Source organism: Phocoena sinus, chromosome 14 (genome assembly GCF_008692025.1).
Source record: "Phocoena sinus isolate mPhoSin1 chromosome 14, mPhoSin1.pri, whole genome shotgun sequence".
NCBI lineage: Eukaryota > Metazoa > Chordata > Mammalia > Artiodactyla > Phocoenidae > Phocoena > Phocoena sinus.
The window spans coordinates 83,943,384-83,963,712 of NC_045776.1; the positions used below are offsets into that span (position 1 = coordinate 83,943,384).

Genomic DNA, 20,329 nt, shown 5'->3' on the forward strand with positions numbered 1-20,329 from the left:
ACTCTGCCGTTTGTAGCTTGAAAACAGCCAAAGTGTAAACAAGTGAGCATGGCTACGTGCCAACAAAACTGTTTACAAACACAGGTGGGGGGCCAGATTTGGCCTGCAGGCCATAGTGTGCCCACCTCTGCTACCGACTAGCACTGTTCAAGCTGAAATGCATACACGAACCACCTGGGGATATTGGGAAAATGCAGATTCCCACTCCGTGGGTCTGGGGCAGGCCTGAGACCCTCTATTTCTAGGTAGCTCCCAGGGACACCAGATACTGTTGGTTGCCGGACGACAGCGTGAGGAGCAAGGCTACCGGGGGTCCCTGTTTCACAAAACACGTCCAGGACCCCTGCCACGGGCAGAGCGGATGCCTGTGGACACGAGAGAAGAACCAGAAGCCAGACTCCACTGTCTCAAATGATTCCGGAGCTCAGGATGAGGTTCACCTTTGCTTTCCAGACATGCCATCGGTCACGCCGACAATGGGCTTCGTGCCCAGTGCTCGGTCGTGAACGTCCCTCCCAAACCACAGCACAGCTCTGAGGAAAACCTGTCCGGATCTATGGTTAGCCAGAGCCATCAGTTCAAATCCCCGAGGGACCCCTACTTCCGGAGCGCTGAGTGCTGGACAGACTGAGCGTGCTCTGTGCTGAAGCCCCAGACTGGCTGGGAGCCGTGCAGAAAACGATATGAATAAAAACAACAAATGCTGATGAAGTACCACGAACATGTGACGAGGCTTTCTCCTCCTCATTTGATACCTGCAGTTAACAAAATCCTCCCAACAACGCTGGCATTATCTCTGTTTTATAGAAGAGCATACAAAGACACAGAGAGGTTAACCCGCCAAAGGTCACACAGCATTTCCTAGCAAGATCCTACAGGCAGGTGCTCTGTCTCTCACCCTGGGGAATCACAGGTCCCTCTTCACCCCCATTTAAGCCAAACTGTTCATTCCCTCCACAAGCACGCTCACAGAAAATACAGTCCCCAACCTTCCGGAGCTAGGACAGGACCGATGGAGGCTGCTGGGACGAGAAAACTTTAAAAAGGCCCAGCACATGGCAGGTGTGACAGTGATTCGTCCTGACCAGCGGGGATGAGGTAGGAGGCCTCCGAGCTGAACCTCCAAAGGCTTTTGGCGGAGAAGGATGAGAGGGGACGTTTCAGGGAGGGGACTTCTTCAGGCAAAAGCATGCCGACGTGAAATCGCCCACGGTCCTTACAGAATGACATACTGGACTTGGCTGCAGAGCTGGACTGGCTTTAACGCCCGTGCTCAGAAATGCGGGAGGTGCCCTGACAGCTGTGCACAGCCACTGAGGGCTTTTGTCAGAAGGTGGAGGGTGGGCAGGATTGATGTGTTCCACGCCGTGTTTTAGGGCGATGCGGCAGCGGGTCAAGGGGTGACCACTGGTTCCAGGAATGAGAGGAAAGAGTCCAGCAAAAAGGTGGTACCAACCATCCAGGGAGGAGCTGGTGAGGTTTAGGGCTCAGATGACGACGGGTCCTCTAAATGCCTGATGAGACCTTCCTGACACCCACCAACACCGACTGCGGCACAATCTCACTCATTCATTCAACAAACACTCTGCTGAGCATGTACTACGTGCCAAGTGCCTCCAGTGAGCAAATCCAGGTGGGGGCTGCCCTCGAGACACCCTATCTCTTGGCAGTGGCGGAAGGGAGATCGCAGGAGCCCAAGGTTGGTGGGAGGAGTGGGGTCAGGGGTCAGGACCAAGACACAAGAGTTTTCTGTTGCTGGCAGCCCCTCTCTGACATTCGGCCCCCACCATTCTGATCTAGTTCACGTGTCTTCCTGGAAGGAAAAGGCAGGCAGGGGATGCCGCCTTGGCCCGTGAAGGGAGTCCTTTATAAGACACACAGATATAGGTGTGTTGGGCCAGCGCGTACCAGCTCACAAGTGCAGACTTCAGTTTCCATGAATTTTGCAGGTTAGTTGTTAAAAACAGCCATTATTAAAAATGGAAACGCACAACTTTACAATTAAAGAAATTATCATAAAAACAATGGCAGTTAAGTACTCAAAATGCATCCCTTCCCAATTACTTGACTCCATTTGGCTGTTATCTGTGCTCTCGTACGCCACTGCATCCACACGGCAGAAGTAGGATATGGTCCCGTCCCCCGAGGCGCTATGCACGCCCCCTTCCCAATTCCACGTTCAGCGGGTAGCTTGGAATCAGCATGATGGGAGCATTTACACCATGGTAATTGGCACGCGCTACAGTTGGGGCTTCGCCCCCTGAAAGCTGGCTGTTAGACACTCACCAGCGCTCCACTGCACACAGACGTGTCCCCAGAACCTGAGCAACGTTCAGCACCCTCGCCCATGACGTCTGTTCTGCCTGCAAGGAGATGGCTGCTTGAGGCAGCTAAGGCTCTGTTTTACTGTCAGTAGATCCTGTCCTGCTCCTTGGAATAAAATCAGTGGTCTACGGCACAAGGCTGGGCGATCTACCCCCTGCCCACCTCACCTACCTCCCTAATCCCCACCTTCTCCTCCTGCAAGATGCCACACTTGTTCCTGCCACAGGGCCTTTGCACTCACTGTGTCCTCTGCCTGGGAGATTCTCCCTCCAGCTCTGCCTGACCAGTTCCTTCTTATCGCTGAGGTCGGAGCCCAAAGGATCCCTCCTCTGAGAAGCCTTCAGAGTCTGCTCCCTAAAAGCTGTCCTCTCTCCTGTCAACCGCCTCCTGACCCCAGCTTACCGGTAGTCTGTAACCATTGCTACCACCTGAAAGAACCACGCTAATTTACTTGTGCACTGTCCGTCTCCCACGTGGACGTGACAGCTCTGGGGACCTCGTCTGTCCTGTTCACTGGAGCATCACCTAGAATGGTGACGTTGTGATGGAAGGACAAAACAGAATGGAACTTGGTCACTGCCTGCCCTCCCCCGGGGCCCCCTCCTGTTGTGGCCGGAGCTGGCCCAGGCCACACGAATGCTGCTCTTCTGGTAACTATTTCCTGATTCTTGGCAGCCGAGCTCAAAACGCTTGGATGGGAGGTCTGTCAGCCCCACACAGCCTCTCGCCTCCTGGGGTCTGACTGATTCACACTCACATTTTCCACGTCCTCCTGTCCCTTTGGTGTGGTGCGCCTCAGACGGTGCCGACGGGGAGCTGGGTCTCCCCCGCCACTGCATCACAGCCCATGAGAAGGCCGTGTCTCTCGTCTCCCAAAAATGGCAGCCCAGCTTGCTGGGTCCCTGGGGCCTGGCCTTCCTGAGAACTGCGTCCCCCGGGATGTGTCTGGGAGACTGTGGGCCTAGACGAGCCTCCCATAGGTCCCTGCCCACTTAGCACAAAACTGGGCAGGGAATTAGGGACATCTGCTTGCTGAAGCCCTAAATCTGGACACAATCCCGTCCCCAGCGGAGCGGAAGCGGCTGCCTCCCTCAGGCCTGGGCGGCCCGGGAAAGTCCAACTGACCCCCAAGCTGGAGGCCCACCCGGCCGGGGTGGCGGTTTGGGGCAAGCACGCTCGCGCTCACCCAGCAGGCAGGCACAAGCTCAGCCCAGTCTGGGGCCTGCTACGCAGCCCCTCCGCAGATTTCACCGGCCCAGGGGGGCAGCCAGGGTCTGGGAACCGGCACTGACTGCACGGTGGCTGCCCCTCCCCCCGGGGGCTGCGCTTGGCCAGCCCTGGCCTGGAATGCCTTCCGGTCACGCTGTCCCCTGTGCAAGCTGCCTGAGGCGCGGGAGTCTCTGGAGTACAGAGCAACTGGGAACAAGGTCACCTGTCCTTCGGCAGGGAGTTGGGAGGGGGGCGGGGGAGGGGAGGGAAGATGAAGGAGGGTGGGTGCGGGGGACACAGACAGAGACAGGAGGGATGGGGGGAAGGGGGCCTGCAGGAGAGATGTGGGAAGGGGGCCTGCAGGCCAGAGGTGGGGGTGGAGCAGGCCCCACCTCCCTGGACTTCCCCCATGACCCCCCAGGAGTGGGAGGCTGGGCGCCCTGTCCCCGTGCCCACCTCCGTGGGAAGAGAAGACAGCCCATGTGGCCTCGAGGAGGAGATCCCAACCGGCGCAGCTCCCAGCTGGGCCCCCTCCCCTCTGCGGCCGCATCACCCTGGGGGATGGAAGCAGGGGCACTCACCCTCGGGGACAGCCCCCTCCGCAGCACGGCCCCCCCATCGCCAGGAGGGCCACGTGGCCGCCCCCGGTCACTGCTGCGGAGCTGGGCCGTGCTGCCTGGGCCGCGCTGGCCTCACAGCCTCGGTTCCCCGACAGTTTGCATAGTTAAGCCGACTTCTGACCGCAGCATTCCTGGGTTCCAGTGCTGCAATTAGCTGGGATAAGGTGGCCCCTCCATCCATGAATCATGAACTATAAACTGCTGTGCCGTCACCGGTGCTCCAAGCTGGCCCCCGGCTCGGCCGGTGATTCACCTCGAGGAGAGGACGCTGGGGCACCACCCACACGCTCACCAGCCACTCACAGCCGGATCTCGGGGGCTGGGGTCCAGGAGATGAGGGCTCGGCCCCCTCCTGCCGAAGCCCAGGTGTGCATGGCTGGCAGGGGGTGGGCGTGAGGGGGCTAGAATTCCTGCGTCTCCCTCTGTCAGAATACGGGGAAGCTTCTGGAAAGTGGGTGGCATCCTCTCTTAAACAAGAAGGGCATCCTGACACTCCAAATGGCCAACACGTGTCCCAGCCATGGCAGGGCCAGGCAGCAACGCAGAGGACGCCAGGGTGGCCTTGCCCTCTCGGGTCATCGAGGGTCTGAGACCAGACACACCAGACGGCCGACGCTTTTCATGCAGGAATTTTATATCCCCTTTCCTAATCATCCACGCTTTCGAAAGGCAACCACAGCAATGACGAACAAGGGGCTCAGCACAGGGTGTGGTGAGGCCGCGACGGGGCGTGGGTCCCCTGAACACACGAGGTGACATCTTGCTGCCCACTCCGCTTAAGCATTGGGCCAGGTCAGGACTGCCGTAGAGTGGAGTTTGCAAATATGCAAACACGCAGGATTCGTCCCCAGGATGGACTGGCCAGGTCCCTTTCTAGAAGGGGCCTCAGCCGCTACGAACGCCCTCAGCCTCTATGGCCCCTGGGCTAAGACCTGGCCCCCTCTGCCCACCTGGGAAGGGCCATTCCAGCGCCAGAGCACCGCCCCCAGGGTTGGTCCAGGCTGCCGTTGAGCCTGTGCCCTGCCTCGATTGCCCCTTCTGCTACTCTGCTCCCTTCCCTCCCCTTCCTTGGCAGGTGGGGACTCCCCAGTAAACACCCCGAAGGCCGAGGTTCGGCAGCAATACTGCCAGGGCACTTGTTAGAAATGCAGATTCTCAAGCCCCACTGAGGGGCGCCACCCAGCAGTCTGTGTTTTCACAAATCCTCGTGGTGAAAGTTCAAGAACTTCAGCTGGACGCCAGCTCCGTCTCAGGGTCCATAACTCAGCCTGAGACACGTCCCTCCCTGGACCCCAGGAGGGCACAGCCCAAGGACACTGGCCACGGCCAATCTGGAGTGGATGGTGGTATCGGGAGAAGGTAGAAGGCCTACGACCTGGGGAGAATAACTTCCCACCGTGGGTTCCCCTCCTCCCCAGACTTGGGGGTCTGAGCCTGGAGCCCGAGACAGCCTCCCCTCATCACCATGGCAGGAATGACCAGGGGAGGGGTGCTGGTGGCAGGTGGGTACCCCTCTGTCTCTGGCCCTGGGCCGTGTCCAGCCAACTCAGGAAATGCACCTTCTACAAGGCGGCAGCCTGGAGAAGGGCCCCGCTCGCTGACACCTCGGAAGTCCCACCTCACGTCTACCTCAGAGGCTCTTAATCGGGACGGGCTGTGAGACGCTGAGACAGCTGGGCTCGGCTGACACCCTCTCTCTAGCTTCCTGAAGGATCGTGGTCTCGTGCGGCTCTGAAGGAGAAGCTTTACGGCCCTGGCATGCAGTAGGCACTCAATAATTGTCCACTGCATGACCACACAATGTCGTGCATCCGACGCCTCTGTGGAGGTGAGTGGGGGTCAACCTTAGAGAAGCGAAGCGGGAGGGGCCCATCCGAGGGGCACCTGTTGGGCTGACAAGCTGAGCGGTGCCGCGTGGCCATCCTCAGCCTCGGCGTGGCCGGAGCCACGGGAACCACGTGAGGATCACAGCCTGTCCCAGGGTTCTGAGCTGCCAGAGGCGGGCCAAGGATGGATCGGACACAAGGATGGGACAGCAGAGCTGTCACCTGGGCGCCTGCTATGCCTCCGAGGCTGACTGCTCCCCCCCCTGCAACGGTGGATCACTCTCCAGGCTCATTCCCACCTGGCTTTTCCGGCTTCACAGAGCAGAGGGTCTCTGCCTGCCTCACGCCCGACCGCCATCTGCTCGCAGTATCAGCCCACGGGGGGCCGCCACCGCCGGTGCCCATCCGTCCATCCACGTGTAGGCGCCCAGGCACATACACCCACACCCACTCCGTGCCAGGCTGGGGAACCCCTACCCGTCTCACTGGGAGATTTATCAGCAGGATCACAGGTTTTATCACAGCAGGCCCGCTGCAGCAACTGCACCTTGAATTACCAAGAGGGGCTGCGGGGCTGGTGCGCCTGCCGTTTACTTTGCTGTCACGGGGCAGAGGGAAGAGTTATGGCCACAAAGTCAACACTTGGGTTGACCCACTTATTCCATATTTATGAACAGGGCTGGCAGGCGGTGGTGAGGGCAGCGGATCTGCCTGGTACAGGAGTCCTTCCAGGGTTTGCGCGTTAATTTCCGTCCCCGGCAGGGCCCGGGCCACATGGCACCTCTTCGCAGCCACAGCCGATGAGAGGGAGGGGAGAGCCCCAAAGATACGTCCCATCTCCCAAGGAGACAGGGGCCTCGTGCCCTGCCTTCTTCTCTCCTTCTGCAGGAGGCCGGGCACAGAGGCATCCCTGCTCCATCCTGGGAGCCCCAGCCTGAGACGCCAGCTTGAGCCGACCGTTAAACCTCACCAGACAAGCCCCACGTCTCTCAGCATTGTGGACGCCACAGCTGACCCAGGACAGCTCAGATGAAAATACGAAGCCAACGCTTCTCCTCTGCTATAAAACACTCCCTGGACTCTGTCCCTAGTCACATAATCCTCTCCCTACCTCTTCCCTCAGCCTTACCATACTCCAGCCCAGAGGCCTTATACTGAGGGCTGAGGACAGATTTCGAGAGCAAATGTGAGCCGCCCAGCCTGTCCGGTGCTTCGTCATTACTGGTTCCTACGCGACCTAAGATTTAAAAGTCAGGCAACTTCACATAATTCCCTATCTCCAGCTCATCATCAAAAATCCGACCTGGTAATACAGGGCCAGGTAGTCAAGAGTCAGCTGGAGCTGATATGAGGCACAAGCTCTCTAGTTAGCCCCGGGCCTCACCACTCCCTATTGCCTCCTATGGATTCTCCATCCCTTCATTCATGTAAGACCCTGGAAGGTTTTGAGACCCCTGCTCCTAAGACTCTAAGGGTACTGTGCACTCTCTCGTGTCCTGGCGCTTTTCCACCTGCTGTTCCCTCTGCCCAGGACACCCTCACCTCTGTCCTCGTCCTCCCAAGAGGCTGTTCCTCAACCTCATCTTTGGGGTCCCTTACTCGATGGAGCCTCTCAGGCAGACCACCGACATGCTGACTCGGAACCACCTGGTCTAGACAACGAGCACAGAGTCCCCCGTGTCAGCCACAAATGTCTGACGGGCAGATGAGTCAGCTAGCAAGGCATTAACACCGTGAAGTGGGAGGCATGGCAGCCAGGACCAGGGGCAGGGGGCACCAACGGCCCCCCCACTCCCCAGGACTCATCTGGAGATAGCCCCTCCCTAAATGACGTCAGCACACAGTCTCTGCCTCCCTCCACACAAATGTGGCTCTCAGCACAGGGTGAGAATGGCCCAATCTCTCCCCATCTGACTCAGAACCCTTTCGTCTCCAGAGCCCCCAGCCCAGCCACCAGCAAGGCCCTCATGAGCCCACCCACAGGGCCCCCACGAAGGCAGGGAGTCGGGGGGCACTGGGAAGACGAGCAAGAGAACTGGCACACAGGAGATGCTCAACAAACAGCTGACAACGTTTTTAAAATCAATCTAGAGGCCTTTATCTCCCCCTTTATTTTGCCACAGTCCACGCCATGCCCTCCGCACTGCCTCTTATGCTGGCACATTTATGCTCCCTGCCCCGGCATTTATTTGAGTTTCTGCATCTCGGTCTAGACAAATTCCTAAATGTGCTTCAACTTCTAACACGCCACAGCTAGGTCTTTACAACTGAATAGTGCCAAGCCAGTAGGCCTCGGTTTTACACATCTGTTAGATGGGCGAGCAGGCTGGCCAACGGTGGCTGCACAAAACTAGAGGAAAACCCTATCCACAAACCAAACGCAGCCACCCTTCAACGATCCAGGCCAACGGCAACCAATGCTCAGTCTCAATCACCTTGGCCTGACATGCAGAATGCAGTGAGGGGTTTACTCTCCTGTCAACAGATTTGCTTCCTTAATTATATGTGGCTTAGCCAACAGAAAAGTGGGTCTGTACTCCTGAAGCACAGTTCCCAGAAAGCAAGAAAGGAGACACGGGATGCAGGCTAGGAAGCTGCGTGGACCAACCCATCGTAGGCTATGGGGCTTGATCATAGAGTGACGGTTTCACAGGGGACACTGGGACCCCACAGGTGATGGCTGGACTTGATGCCCTCAGGGTCCGGCTCTCTCCAGCCTCGGGAAGGGAAGACGGTGGCCCTGGGGTAGGGGTGGGGGTCTGGGCTGGAAGATGCCAATGACAGGGACCACCCACCTAAGAGAACCTCTGTGTCCTGTCCTCCCAGCACATGCTAATCCCGGCCTTCGTCCCTTTCCCCTGTCCGCTCCCCCAGGCCAGAGGCCCCAGGGAAGGTCCTGCCCCAACCCCCTCCAGTCTGGCATCTAACAGCAGCGCCCAGAGCTTCTGCAGCTTCTGGCCCACATCCCTCCGCCTGCAGCACAAGCCCACTCCCCCTCTCACCCCCGTAGTCCCAGCATCTGCTCTGGGGCTGCTTCTTGACAGCCCGGAAGTGAACCAAATCCCTCCCCTTCCCTCCATCTCCCTGACACCAAAACACTCGCAAGCCCCCTTTAAAATGTGTGCCACTGACTCCCTTCACCTTTAACATAATTTACAGAATCTTTTTTTAAACGAATTCCCTTTTCGTCTAACTCGAGGTCAGCAGACTTTTTCTATAAAGGACCAGATAGTGAATATGTCAGGCTTTGCAGTTTCTGTCAGGACTACTCAACTCTGCTGTCGTAACAGAAAAGCTGCCACAGTAATATGTCAACGAATGGGCATGGCCGGGTGCCAATAAAACTTTATTCACAAAAACAGGTGACAGGCTGGACTCACCCGTGAGCCACAGTTTGCCAAGTCCTGCTCTAACTTAAATCGTCCTTCAGTCATACCCGAAGCACTGATGTCTGAAAAACGGCACTCTAAAGTACTGGCTGTTTTTTTCTTTCACGTATGCATGACGACAAAACACCAAAAATTCTTTCTAAATTTTAAATGTTAAGTTTGTAGACCAGCCCAAGTCATCCTGAAAGCCCGGCCCTTGCTCTGGGAATGCGACCCTAATCCACCACAGGGATGGTGACAGGGTCACCAAGCCTGGAGTTCTAGAATTTTCCAGGCTGAGGGTGGAAGCGACCATTTCTCCCAGGTCTCTCCTCTGCTGCTAGGATAGGAGGAACACCCCCAGAGAGGGTCTCCCAGCCGCCACGGAAGGGGCCCAAACTGAGGGACCCGCTGCTGAGAAACACGAGGAGATGTCACCGCACGCTGCCCCCGAGCATGCCGGGAGCCCGCCCGGGAGCCCGCCCCGCCCCCTCCTCACCTGGCCCTTGCCGCGGCGCCGGTAGCTGCGCCTCACCAGGCTCTTGTAGTTCTCATTCTTCTTGGTCAGGTAGTAATAGAGGACACACTCAGCCACCGTCTGCAGGATGGAGAGAGAAAAGAACTCTGAGGCGTGTGCAGTGAAGGCGGTCAGAGCAGGAGGCCGGGAGCCAGAGGCCTGGGTTCCAATCCTGCCTCCTCCAGGTACTGGCTGGATGACCCTGGCCAGCTTACCTAACCTCTCTGGGCCTCGGTTTTCTCACCGGTGTAGTAGGGGTACTAACAGCACGTATTTCACAGGGTTGTCATGAAGACCAAGTAAGTTAATACACATACGTGGAAAGGACTTAGGGCCACAGAACACACCCTGCAGAGGTGTTAACCTCTTCGCATTGTGGCTGGTGCTACTGGCAGTCCTAAGGACGAAGCTGTCACCTGCCATGCCAGCCCCAGAGAACAACGCCTCCGGCTCCCCAGCTCGGGTCCGTTCGCTCACCCTAGATTGCTCCTCCCTAACATTTAGGGGCCCGAGTAACCTCTTCCAAGCTTCGTGCATCCAGCCTAATGTCGCCACGCAACTCTTCGTCTCTTGGGACGTTTATGCCTTTTCTCTGCTTTGGTCTTTGCCCCGCGGACGGGGGTCTGAATCCTGGCACCGCCACTTGCTGAGCAAATGACTGGCGCTCTTGGAACCCCACCACCTCCTCATCCAAATGGGACCAGTAAGAGGGCATCGTCCTCAGAGAGCAACTGGAGGACAGAAGACGACGGTGCCGCCACCTGCGGCCACGGGGCCCAGACCAGGTGACAGCTCGCCAATGCCAGCAGCTGTTACTGAGATAAGTTAAAATGTTTCTGTGATGCTCGGTGCTGGTGCCAAGCCCGGAACTGGCCTCTGAGGGGCAATCGTGAGGGCCGCTGGGTGCAGAGGACGGCTGGGCCTCAAATCCCCTGCGTCCTCATCCACTTCCTAGAATGGACTGTGAACAGAGGCTGCTCCCAAGTTCAACCGGACCACAAGCATGGCCCGCAAAATGGTTAAGGAAAACATTTTATAATCAGATGCCAATACCTGCAAACTGGGGGATGTGGGTGTCTGACTTCCCCTCGAACAACTCAGGAGGCTGCCTTCCTGTGCTGGGCGACCACGGGCTGGCCCTGCAGACAGGCACGGGCTGGCCAGTCCACCGAGCTCCCACCCTGCCGTTGGCCTCACTTACCACCAGGAACCGCCAATCCCCAAGGGCACAGCTGGCAGCCCCGGCTTCAGACCCTTCTGGAAGCTCTATTTAAAGTCTCAGCTTGGGCTGCCTCTTAGCCAAAGAACACCGTAAAGTTTATTCTCCAGCGTAGAGGCCTCTGATTCCCTCGTTCAAACAGCTCTGCTCAACTGCCAATTTCTGAAACCCCTGCTTCTGTCTCCGGGGAGCCCCGACCTGGAGCCTCCTGGGTTGTCCACACCCCTAGTAAGAAGCTGTCGCTAACTCAGAGGAGAGGCTATTTATAGAGCTCGCTTCTCCACACTGGTTTTTCAGGCCGGGAGAGATTTCGCTTCCCCACGCTGCCCCATCTCCCTCCTTCTATGGGTATCGGCTCATTGAGGGCAGATGCTGAGAACAACTGTTACCCTTTAAAATACCCGCCTGGATCCGGTTCCGACCGCCCTCCCCAGCGAGGAAGCACGAGGCCTCGGGTAGCATGGTATTTGCAAAGCCGGGAGTGGGCAGACACCCCGTCTGAGAGACGAGATTCGGCGAAACGCTGCTTTAAACACCCGGAACAGCAGCCCCAGAAAGTAAACCTTTTCAGGAAGCTTGTCTGGCTCCGCCCTGATGATGCTGGGGTCCAGCGGGCGACTCTGACACAGGGCCACGTCCAGCCCCCCAGACCGGCTCGCTCCTACCTGCGGCCGCTGCCCAGCCTAGCCTCGTGGGTACACAAAAGGGGGCGTAAAGCGTTTCCTGGGACGCTTTGTGTCCACCTGCCAACAGGGAGCCTGAGCAGAAAGAGGCACCGCTCCAGGCTTGGTGTGGGGGCAAGGCGGAGCTCAAGCCTCAGCTCTACGAAAAGGGGATGAGGATAAACCAGCCACACGCCTGGCTTCCCATCAGGGGTGTCAGGGTACAGTGACCATCAGAGGGACCTAGATAAGTCATTCCATCCAGCGCCCTGGAAGATTGCCACTCTTGCCTATAAAGCCTTAATTAGGGTGCCAGGCATGGCACGGCTTCCAGAACCCATGTCCAGTCTGCCAGGACGCTTGCTGCCACGTCTGAGGAGCTGGTGCACACAGCTCTCCTGGGGTTTCCCAGCCTGGAGCTCCGCCCTGGGAGAAGGGGGCGGGGCCTGCGGTTGCTGCTCCCAGGAGGGAGGAAGGAGGGAAGTGCCGTCTGGCACAGCAAGGAGAGCACGGGGCCAGCAGGCAGAGGCCTCGTGGGTAGGGAGGGAGGGTCCTGCGGCCCAGCGCAAGCGGCTGCCCCCAGGAGTGGCCCCCAGAGGGGAACGGGGCGGGTGGCGCTGGGCCGGCGGGCAGACTCACCTTCCTCTCCAGGAACGATGCGATGAGGCCGAAGTTCTTGGGGTGCTGCATGAATCTGCGGGGAGAGAAGGGCGGGCCTGAGACCAGGCCGGGGAGGGCTGCCCAGCTGGGCGGCCGCCGAGCTCCCGCGCCTGCCATCTCCGCTGGAGCAATTAAGCCCGGGGGGGTGTGGGAAGGGCCGCGGCGGGCGGGACGGAGGGCTAAGAGAGGGCGTTCCTTGGAGTGAGTCACTGGTTTTAGCGCCTTTGAAAATACATTTGTTTGTCCTGCTGGAGGCGGGTTCCAGGAAAAATGAGGACATGACATGCAGCCCTTCGCTGGGGTTCCCCCCCTTTTACACTCTGCCTTTGTTTCTGTCTCCGGCTGGGCCTGGGAAGCTGGGCCTCGCCCGGCCCACACGGGGCCGCCACGGGCGAGGTCGCGGGGCAGGACCCTGAGAGGTGAGAGCAGAGGCTTCGAGTGCCCGCCAGGAGGCAGGCAAGCCGGCCCAGGAGGCGGAAGGAAGGGACCCAAGCTGGAGGGGTGGCGGGGAGCTGGCATCCCACCAACTGGCTTCCTGCGAAACAGGGAGAATTACTGGGAAAGAGCTGGGCCAGACTGAAATGTCAGGGCCACAGGAGCAGGCGGACAGCGGGGGCGGAGATGTGGGTCACGGCTGCTGGGGCCCCGGGGATGCTGGGTGGAGCCTCGGCCCGCCCGTCCCCAAGACGGGCCACCGCCCCGCGGCCTCCCTGGGGAGAGGAGAGTCTGCTGGGGACGCAGGGGCCCCGGGGTCCCCCCACCCCCCACCCCCCACCGCCGCCGCCGGAGGGAGCCTGGGCCAGCGCTGGCGATGGTCCTGCCCAGCCCTCCAGATGGCTGGGCAGGAGGCCAGTGGGTCCCTCCCCTGCTCCCCAACCAGACACTGGAGAAGCCAGAGCGGCCTCTTCTCTTTTCCCAGAGGAAGCCGCGAGTCAGAGGCAGGCTTCCCAGCCTGGGATCCTGCCTCGGGCAGCTCTTAAAGCTGGAGGCGGCCTAACGCCCTGATTTTCCAGACAGACAGTCTTCCCTTCTCCTCCCTCTCCCTGCCCCAGTGACACTTCCTTCCCCACAGATCCCTTCCTTGGGGTTTCCCCACGCAGAGATGGGGCCCCAGGAGACCCAGAAGCACACTTGGGAATCTCTTAGGTCAACTGTTCCACCTCCCTCCAACCTACACCTGGGTCCTCTGCCATGTTTCCTGAGAGTTTACTCTGACACTGGGTACCTCCAGACGGCTAAGCGAGGAGGCACTGAGGCTACACCCATTTTACAGACGTGGAGACTGAGGCTCAGGGAGGGGAAGTGGCTGCTCGAAGTCACAAAAACAGTAAGTGATGGAACTCTACGCCTCCAGCACGTGATTTTCCGAGGCCCTGAGTGCTATCAGTTCCGCTGAAAACGAGAGGTCACCCAGGACCTTGAAAGACTCAAGGTGCCAAACTGGGTCTCAGCAGACATCAGCCCAGCCTGGGTCCCCCATTCTGCAGCTACTGGACTAACAGTGTGAAATCCTTAGGTCGGAACAGCAACATGAAAAATCCAGAAAGGCCAAAACACAGAAAGCATTCCCAGAAACCTCTTTTTTTTAAAAGAAAGCATAAATAAATAAAATATCAAACATACCAGGAGGAATTTAAATACCTAATACAAAAGTAATTCTTAGCATCCATGACCATCCTACAGTCACTTCACTGGTTTTTAAATTGTACAACACCAGATACGGGACGACTTGATTTGACGTCTGTGACCGTGAGGGCCTAGAAGTGAGCCACTAACTACCTGCGTTTCCTGTCTCTGAGCAGTAAACCCCAAACAAACGGCAGGAATTGCTCCCCAAAGCGCTATTTCCTGTGGAAGGTCGCTGCGTCTGTGTTAGGCGCTCGAAGGTGAATTACACCGTCCCTCTGTTTTTATGTATGTTTTAGAATTTCCATAATCAAAAGCCATTTAAACAAACAAACAAAAACTTTCCACTCAAGATCCTCTTCAGTCGCTCCTCCTGCATTTCCAAGTCCTGGTGTCTGCCCTGGCTGATGCACCCCAGCCTTGCCCACGACCCAGAGCCATCCCCGTCCCTGAAGCCCAGTCTGGCACTTTGGGGCCACCCAGCTCTGCAAAGGGCAGAGACAGCCCCAGCCCCTGCGGCCTGGCCCCGCAGTGGGTGGCTGGAGAACGTGGGACACCTCTTTTGAAGAAAATCTGAGGCCTTCTCGGGAGGCGGAGGTGAACGTGGACGCCCCGCAGCTGAGTCTCCCACGCCCTCCTGGCTGAGCGCTGAGGCCTCCGCCTCAGTTTCCCACCCTCTTGCCTTATGGGGGTCCTGGGTCCTGAGGAGGCGCTCTGTGCCCAGGATGTGGCTCCCTGGGACACACATTTTGAGTCTGGTGGGGGAAAGGAGCGCTTTCTCCATCTGGTTCCTCACTCGTCTCCCCAAAACAGTCATTCTGCTCTTTCAGTTTAGAAGAAGCCCCAAGCTTCACCTCTTAGCATCCAGTTCCTGCCTCTGCTTTCCAAAGACCCCCCCACCCTGCTCCCTGGCTCCACAGCCCCCTCTCCCCCGACAAGCCTCTCCATTGCAGCTGAGCCCTTGCCCCGAAGCTGGGGGAGTCTGAATCCTGCCTCCACCATTTGCAAGCTGTGTGACCTTTGTTAAGTGTCTTAACCTCTCTGAGCCTCTGTTTCCTCATGTGCGTAATAGGGATGGCCTGATAACGCTGTGATGAGGGATAAGGGAGACAAATGCACAAACCCCAGAAAACATCTGTCCAGTGTCTGTGATGAAGGATGCGCTCCACAAATAGCCGCTTTCCAAGTAAAATGAAAACCGAAAAGTCACCGGCCAGCCACATAACCCTGCCCAAGGCTTCAGCCCAGCCTCGAAGGTCCTCCTGCCTTGTTCTTCTGATACACACTGCCCCATTTCACATAAAACTGCCTTGACACTTTGTACTGGTTTGAATAGTGTCCCCCCCAATATCATGTCCTCCCAGCACCTCAGAAGGTGACCTTATTTGGAAATGAGCCCTTTGAGGATATAATTAGTTAAGATGAGGTCATGCTGGAGTAGGGTGGGCCCTGAATCCAATGTGACTGGTGAATTTATAGGAAAAGGAGAAGACACACAGAGACACACAGGAAACAAGACCACGTGAAGACACAATGAGACGGTGAGATCCATCTCCAGGCCGAGGGATGACAAAGATCGCCAGCCACCAGCAGGTGCCAGCCAGGTGCGAGACCTGGGACAGACTCTCCCCTGGAGCCTTCAGAAGGAACCACCCCAGACCACACCTGGATCTTGGACTTCCAGCCCCCAGAACTGTGTGAGGATAGATTCTTGTTGTTTAAAGTCACACGGCTGGCGGTCGTGTGTCGTGGCAGCCCTAGGAAGCCAACACAAGCCTCAACAGGACGGGTTTCCCGGGACAGGGGAGGGTGGCCCGGCCAGGCCCGCCCCCCAGTGACGGGGACTCACTTCTCCCGGAAGGTCTCCTTCTCCTGCTCGCTCCACAAGTTCATGACCTGGCGGTCTTTGTACACCTTCATGGGGTCGTCCATGAGCCCGTTCATGTTGATGAACTTGATCCGCTGCTGGTCGGCGTCGTACAGCATCGGTGGGATCACGGCCAGCTGGCGCATCTGCTTCTCCAGGTTCTGGAGGGAAATGGAGACGCAGAGGGCTCCGGTTGGAAAGCACAAGACAGCGGGGACAGGGTGGGGAGGCGTGCTTGCGCCAGCACCGGGGACCCAGGTGAAGAGCAGAGGATAGGGATATTCCGGGCAAGACAGGAGAAACGCATAACCAGAGAGAAAGCTGATGATGAGTTAAAAAATAATAATAGCCCGTGCAGGGGAAGGGAGAATTTAAAGGCGGCCCCAGAAAGGTTTACGGTGGGCAGGGCTGTTAAATTAAATGCAGAGAGCAGCAGCCACCTTATCTGCAGAAAGAGGGGAGCAATGAATCTTCCATTTGGAAATGCAAGTGCCATAAAATACCGCAAGAAAGATGTGCAGCCCAGCTGGGCCGGACTACCTCAGGAGACAGGGCCTGGCCCTCCAGCTTCAGAGGGCATGCGGGGTGGGGGTGGGGAGCTGCCTTGCTCTGGGGGGGGCCCGGGGAGGCTGCAGAACCATTTCCTCGGCCGCCACCCACCCCCAGTCCTGGAGCGTGCCCACTGGGGACCAAGCCTGCCCAGCCCCGTGCTCAGCAGGAGTCGGGCGGGCTCGCTCCTAATGCATCAGGATGGCTATTAAGAGGCTGTGAGCCGCCACTCAGCTGGACTCATTTCCCAAATCTCTGCAGCCAGCCCATTACTGGCGATTAATTACCCATCTCCGGAGGCAGGCGAGGGTCCAGCCCGGCCAAGGTCAGCCGGTTCAAAGGCTCCGCTGCCCAACGTCCCACATCTGGGCTCTCAATTCAGTGCTGGGGATTCCCAACAGGGGCAGGGAAGCGCAGCGGGGACAGGGCCCTGACCCCCGACTCCAGCACCCTCACCTCACCGACCTCCTCGGCTGCCCGAGATACACAGCACTGGCAGAGCCCAGGCAGGGTTTCTCCTGGCAGGAACCCCACCCCTGCTCTGCTGCCTCTCCCCAACCGACTACCTACCGCAAGCTCCCCCCAGACGGAGAGCATCGTTCCCGCCCAGTTCCCTCCTCCCCACCCTCCCAGGGAACCTCAGGTCAGCCTGGGCTGGGTGGGGTGAAGTTTCCGCCCTGAACTCCCTTTCCAACCATCACCCGCGAAAGCTGGTCCCTCAGCATCCCTGGGGACGCTGGCGGCCGCGTGCTTGTGCGGCCAGGACCTGCGGAAGTGGGCCTGCGGGATGGGGGCCGGGGTGGGAGGGAGGGGGACACTGAACCAGCTGGGATGCCAGGCGCCCTGCCGGCATCAGGCAGGGAACACACGGGAAAGGGCCGCCCTCCTCTTGTTCCCACGTGCCCCTGTGGGACGTGTACGTGGCCACAGCATCGGCGGGACAGGAGCTCGAGCGAACCCACAGGTGTGAGGACAAAGGATTTCCAAGCTCTGCTTTCTGCAGACTGAGGGGTGTTCGAAACAGGGACACAGCATGTGAAGTTTTAAAACGAACGCTCTTTTTTAACGGCCAGAGAGTCTGAAGTACCCGCATCAGACTCACGTGAACAGCCTGGTGAAAATGCAGGTTCCTGGGCTCCGCCCCAGATAGGCTAGAGCAGAACTGCTGGGGCAGGGCCCTAGGAAACGGCGGCTCAAGCCGGACTGCCCCTCCCCAGGACTCTCAAGTCTGTCCGAAGTGAGACTCAGTGGCCTAAGCAGTGCTACCCGATAGAACGTTCTGCAGCGACGCAGGTGTTTACTGCCTGCTCTGTCCAACGTGGGGCCACTAACCACATGTGGCTTCTGAGCAACTGAGATGCGACTGGTGCCACAGAGGAACTGAATTTTTAATTTCATTTGCGTTAATTTCCATTTAAATAGCCACGTGCAGCTAGAGATGACTGCGCTGAGCTGGAGCCGCAGTGCCTCCCATCTGGACAAAAGTTCTGCCTGGACACAAGGCCCCGGGGAGGAAGAATGTGCCCCCTCCTCTTGTGAGGCTCCTTCTTGTCTACTGTGATGTTGGGAACATGGGGGGGGGGTGGGGCGGGGGGACTGGCACATTAGATGCTTGACCTACAAGACTTGGGAGGGGACAGGCCAGCACCAGCCCTGCCCCAGGAGCAAACGCCTTCTCTTTCTGCTTCCTGTTCACCTCTGGGCTCTGGTGACCACAGCCAGGGTCACCTGGCTGATACAAGGTCATCTGGGAACTCCTGACAGAAGGCCCCCGGCTTGGTGAACAGCTGGTGAGATGGGAATCCCCCTCTGCCCCCAGTTCTGGGCACGGGGAGGCTGACCTAGAAACCACAGCTCTCAGGCCCTCGTGCCCTCTGGCTTCTGGTCAGGCCCAACCAATGGGAAGCACTGCAAGTAGACGGGGGCGGGGCTAGGGAGTGAGAGGTGGGGGTACTTATCCCCTGTTTCCTCCCCGCCGTGGCCCTTCCTGGCCATGTCCTACCAGGGGGCCTCCTCTCCTCCACAGCCCCAGGAAGGCCCCTCTCCCCGCTTCTCCTTCAGGCTGGGGATGGGCAATGTCTACTCCCCTGGTGCCCCACTGTCCCACCTTGCCTCTGCCCACACTTCAGTAACAAGCCCCTTGATTTCAAGCATCCAGGTGAATTCTGCTTCCTGCTGGGAGCTTCTCCACGCGCAGGAACACAGCGGGTGGAGCTGAGGTCAGGGTCAAGGCCGTGGACTTACCTCCTGCTCCGAGAGGCCATCGATGATCTCGGACACCTCGTGCTCGCTGCGGGCGGCTGACATGGAGAGCCCGCTGCCCCTCTGGCCCACCCTGCTGGAGACCAAAGGGACACGCTCAGGATCGACCCCTCGGCAGCCAGGGACACGCGGCTGGCACAGCGGCACAGACCCGAGCCCACAGTTTCCCCAGAGGCGGCGTGTGGGCAGTGAGGAGGGGCCGGGCCTCACACCCACAGAGACAGCCCCGAGCCCAGGGGTCCAGGGGAGGGCATGGAGCCCCCAGACTCACCCAGAAATGCCAGAACCCTTTTTCTCTCCTAAGATGTCCACCGAAAGGCCAGCCACACAGACCCACAGACAAAGCCCAGCTCTGCCTCTTCGGACCTGTCCCTCAATGTCTCCCCTGTACCACGGGGATAAGGTGGCACGTGGATCCCAGGACTGGAGGAGGCATTCGGTGAGATACGCACCGTGAGTGTCCAGTAAAGAGTGAAATCCAGCATCCCTGCTCATGGCCCACCACCTTATCTGTGTGACAACAGATGTCACAGCCGCATGTCACCAAGCACCTACTCTGCGCTGGGCACTCCTACGCAGGATCCCACCCCATCCTCACGGCTGCCACGTGAGACCAGCATCCTTCTCCTTTGATCCACACCAGGGATCTCAAACTCAGCTGCCTTCAGGGGCCACGTAAATGAACGAAGCTGGGAGGTACCAGCCTGTGGCACACCGGAAGGAGAACTCACTCCACCAAGATGGATTTAAGCTTCTTTCAATTAAGTATTAAGGCTAGGCAGGCACCAAGGGACACATCCAAGGGCTTGATGTGGCCCCTGGGCTGCCAGTTTGAGACGCTGCTGTGCCTTCTGTTTCACACTGGCCAGGGCGCCTCTGTGGACAGTGCCTCAAGCTGACCCAGGCCCTGGGAGGCAGGAAAGGAGGGAGGGAGGGGGGGAGGGAGGGGGGAGGGGAGGGAGGGGAGGGGGAGGGGAGGGAGGGGAGGGGAGGGAGGGGAGGGAGGGGAGGGGGAGGGGAGGGAGGGGAGGGGGAGGGGTGGGGAGGGTGGGGAGGGGAGGGGGAGGGGGGAGGGGAGGGGGGAGGGGGGGAGGGGGAGGGGAGGGGGAGGGGAGGGGGAGGGGAGGGGGGAGGGTGGGGAGGGGAGGGGGGAGGGGGGAGGGGAGGGGGGAGGGGGGAGGGGGGAGGGGGGAGGGGGGAGGGGGGAGGGGAGGGGAGGGGGGAGGGGTGGGCCCGGCCCCCCGCCGCTCACCTCTGCATGCGCTCCTGCAGCTCCCGCTGCTTGCGGATCTCGGGGAACTGCTTCTCGTAGTACTCGCGCACCTTGCTCTCCTTGGCCCGCCGCCGGGGGTTGTTCTCAATGCGCTCCACCTTCTTCTCCCAGGCCTCCATGAGCTGGTCATAGCGCTGGCAGAACTTCTGCTCCTGGGGGGATGCGGGGGAGCCCTGCGGCAGCCATTCCTCCCGCATCCGACACCCAGCCCCACCCCGGCTCCCCGCTCTGCCGTGTGCCCGGGCACACGTGGGCAGACACGCGATCACACAAGGGCACGTGGGCAGACCCAGGTACGTGGGCAGACACGAGATCACGCAGAGACCTGAGCAGACCCAGGCCAACC

At 59.1% G+C, this 20,329-nt stretch overlaps 1 protein-coding gene across 24 annotated transcripts in view; it reads right to left on the reverse strand.

The window, feature by feature from the left end:
- The window catches only part of NCOR2 (nuclear receptor corepressor 2), a 223,112-nt gene that overhangs the window by 77,230 nt on the left and 125,553 nt on the right, over positions 1–20,329 (reverse strand). For 21 of the 24 annotated variants that reach the window (XM_032653910.1, XM_032653902.1, XM_032653909.1 and 18 more), the window contains 5 exons: positions 19,963–20,135; positions 18,693–18,786; positions 15,882–16,060; positions 12,386–12,440; positions 9,848–9,946 (listed from right to left, as the gene is read on the reverse strand). In XM_032653910.1, the coding sequence (XP_032509801.1) occupies positions 9,848–9,946; positions 12,386–12,440; positions 15,882–16,060; positions 18,693–18,786; positions 19,963–20,135 (600 nt within the window). The remainder of the gene's footprint in view (positions 1–9,847; positions 9,947–12,385; positions 12,441–15,881; positions 16,061–18,692; positions 18,787–19,962; positions 20,136–20,329) is intronic. The other 3 variants (XM_032653924.1, XM_032653923.1, XM_032653906.1) reach the window with 1 other exon arrangement.